Source organism: Trichoplax adhaerens, genomic scaffold, assembly GCF_000150275.1.
Source record: "Trichoplax adhaerens TRIADscaffold_61 genomic scaffold, whole genome shotgun sequence".
Classification (NCBI taxonomy): Eukaryota; Metazoa; Placozoa; class Uniplacotomia; order Trichoplacea; family Trichoplacidae; genus Trichoplax; species Trichoplax adhaerens.
In genome coordinates, this window is record NW_002061001.1 from 539 (window position 1) to 4,011 (window position 3,473).

At 33.7% G+C, this 3,473-nt stretch overlaps 1 protein-coding gene across 1 annotated transcript in view; it reads right to left on the reverse strand.

Annotated features, from left to right (window-relative positions):
• Window positions 1-3,222: 3,222 nt before the first annotated feature.
• The window catches only part of TRIADDRAFT_62466 (uncharacterized protein), a gene marked incomplete at both ends in the record, with an annotated part of 3,914 nt that continues 3,663 nt past the window's right edge, over window positions 3,223-3,473 (reverse strand). The window contains one exon of the mRNA XM_002118394.1: window positions 3,223-3,314. Coding sequence (XP_002118430.1) covers window positions 3,223-3,314 — 92 coding nt within the window. The remainder of the gene's footprint in view (window positions 3,315-3,473) is intronic.

The window sequence follows — 3,473 nt, forward strand, 5'->3', positions numbered from 1 at the left end:
TAATGTATGCCATGAAATTAAAATTCCTTTATCCTTAGTCGATTGCGGAGATGAAGATCAACTATCCTCAACTATCAGCCTATCTTTTTATCTCTATTCGTATTTCTAATCAAAATTTCAGAAAGCTTTGGTGTAGAGATGATGCATACTGTACTGTATAGTAATGACTATTGCCAAGTCTGCGCCTTTTCGAATCTAGATTACCTATTTTAAGCCAAGGACATTGCATTCTAAATAAAAGCACCTGCAAATTTGGGGCAAAATTATCGTTAAAAAGAGAAACCCTTGTCAGATTAGATCTATAAACATTGATAGCAGATTACAATGTGGACTTGTATATTAAGTTTACAGCCTCTATTTCATACCGTTAAAAACATCTTTTTGGGAAGATATTCGGACTTTAGAATTGAGCTAGGTTACCCGCATTAGGTGCATTGACAGCATATGACAGTATGTACAAGTGCATCATGTTTATAGACTCTTTTTCGATGTCAATGCAGTCCCTTCTTAAATGACATTAGAACTTTATAATTGAACCAGATTAGCTACCTATGATCGTCATCTTTTAGTGTATCCTAAAATGTTTCCCAAAGCCAGTAATACATTCAAAAGTTTTTTGTAGCATAGATAAAGTTAGTGGAAATTGATCCTTTTGAAATGATGGTGTTGGATTGAAGAGCAATGAATTACTAGAATCATGGCGGAGCTATCTTCTTTGCCGGTAACTACTACATATTGGAAGTTAGTGCTAGATATATAATGCTAAAAACGGGCAGACCATTCATACAACTAACATAAGAAGGAAAACCGACGAAAATAGAATACGGAGAAATTAGAGTTCGCAACTTGGCCATACTCTCAATGAAGAATCGATAAAGTTATAACTCTATCTTAAGTCTAAATTATTATGGTATGCGTGCACAAGATTGTCAGACCCATTAATTAATTTATAGAACTAAGATAGAAAGGAAATCGACGAAATTAGAATACGAAAAGGTTTCTCTTTGCAACTTTGCTGTGCTGTAATTGACGATTCGTCAAAATCAATATTATAAAATTGTATTATTACTCTATATCAACGATAAATCCTTATAAAAAAATTGGCACATTCATCAATAGAAGTTGCAGAACCAACATAAAAAGAAAAGCTAACCAAAATAACATACGTCAAGAATTCAGTTTGTGATTTACTCTAAATTTTTATACAAGATTGACTGATCCAGTAATAGAGCTAATACAGAAAGAAAAATAGACGAAAATATGAATACGTCGAAAATTCACTTTACGACTAGGCTATGTTCTAGTTGACATATCGTAAATTTTGCTGCTCTATCCTCAACGATTAAGTATCATTTTTACCCAAACACTGGGTCGAACCCCGACCGATAAAAATACCATATAAAGAGAATTAAGGATAAAAGAGAGATACTACTAGCCAAGGGTGGAAGAAATTGTTGTAGGAGTTATCAGGTATGTCAATGGGTGTTACGGTTTAAGATATTATTAATTAACAATAAGATAATTTTATTGAAGTAGAAATAGACGGTTAAGTTTAGATAATTGTAAATATTATGATCTGTTGCAAAAATTGTGATATTCAATCGTTAATGGACTTCCATTAAAGATTGTATAGAAGTAAGTTACTTAATATGCCAATGACGTGCAATAACCAAAATGGCGGTTGTCACCCTTGTAGGAAATCTGTTAGATCTTAAACGGATTTAAGTTGTTAATTGGGGCTATATTATTATTAGCTCATAATATCAATTAACACATATTTGTCTGATAGTAATCAATATGATTACAAAAGCTATAGAAAAGACTAAGTTATGTATAAGAATAATTAACAGCTTGCGAAGGTATAGAATTGGTACAAGTATGGCTAAGTATATAAGGAGTTGTAATTTACCTCGCTCAGGAGAGGAGAAAAATACGGAGACCTAATAAGTTAGTTTAGTAAATTTATCCAGACACTTCTAGTTCGCCTTTTACTGTTGACTGAGGTCCTCTGCTAAAGTAGAGTGAGTAACGACGCTTGGTGGCAGTTTTACTGTACGATAGAAGAGATTAGGATAAGCGTGGAACGGGAATTTTATTGTTTCAAACGACGTTGTGACAATGGGTAAAGAATAAACTACCTAGATGCCCATGAAGGAAGCGCCTATTACAATATTGCCGCTACGTTACAGGGGATCGCCATTGACATTTTGGGGAAGATAACCTTATCCGGTCTGGAAAGGAATATAAATTGAATATCATAGACTAGTAGCATAGGTTCCAGGAAGCGATCTTCATAGCCTAGGCCGACGGTATACATATGGCATGGGAACTTGGACTGTTCTTCACTAGCTTAATAAGTGCATACTTGTCCTAAGGCTAAGATAGAGGAACTTCTAGAATATTGCTTTTCGGCTTCTCCAGCAGTTCAACTTTTGAACTTTAACGTTCTACTATTTGCTTTCTATATTGCCTCGGTAAAACAAGTACAATATGGATAGAAGGACTATTAATAAAAAATTAGCAAAAATCAAAGTACATAATGTGTATTGCATTGCAATGCTGGAGATTGGGGCAAAGCAAAGTGATGCCTTTCACAAATTGATAGAAACAATGTTAGGCCTTGCATTTCGTATGTATTACCGTATCTACCGTAGAAGAAACTATAGCCATACTATAAATGAATATCGATTTTATTGCACCTAAATTGACAAAATTAAAAGTAATCCATAGGAGTGGGCTAGCAATTTTTTGATGGAAATACACTTTCATGCGTGAGCTCATCGTGATCTATTATCAATTATCGAATTGAATTTGTATACTCGTAAAGGAAATTCCAATGCAATAAAGCTGAGATAGTGATAGAATGGCACAATTTCATGATATAATCTTTCAATACTAGTTTATTCACAAATAAAAAGGATTAAAATACTACAGAAAGTGATCAGCACCTGCATGCCTTGGCTACAGATTGGTTTAGTACTTCAATACTCTACTTTTACTTCTATCTCATCTAAAACATTGAATATACTCGTATATTGTTTAAAAATCATTTTGCTTCCCTGACTTATTAATAATTGTTCATCTAGCTATTCGCCTACTTAGATAAGAATAAAACAATTTAGCTCACGATTAGTTCATGAGTACTAGTAATGAATATTCTATTCGCCTGCTTGAGGCAATTATTGGATCCGTTAGCAAGAAATTACAAAATCATGGCAGCTTTTACAGGTATGTCAAGTCTAGGCTACGACTGGAAACTCCTGAAGTGGATTTTGATAACTGCGTGTCTGTATCTTCAAAATCGACATCTTGTTCTAGATCATAGGCAAATAGCAGAAAGTTAACAATGATCCAATACTGGTCTTTAATCACAGAAATAACATCACAATAACTACTGTACTTCTATAACCTGTCCTGCTTATTCGTTCTAATTATTTATTCAATTAAGTACTCTAGATGAAGGAAATATGAGC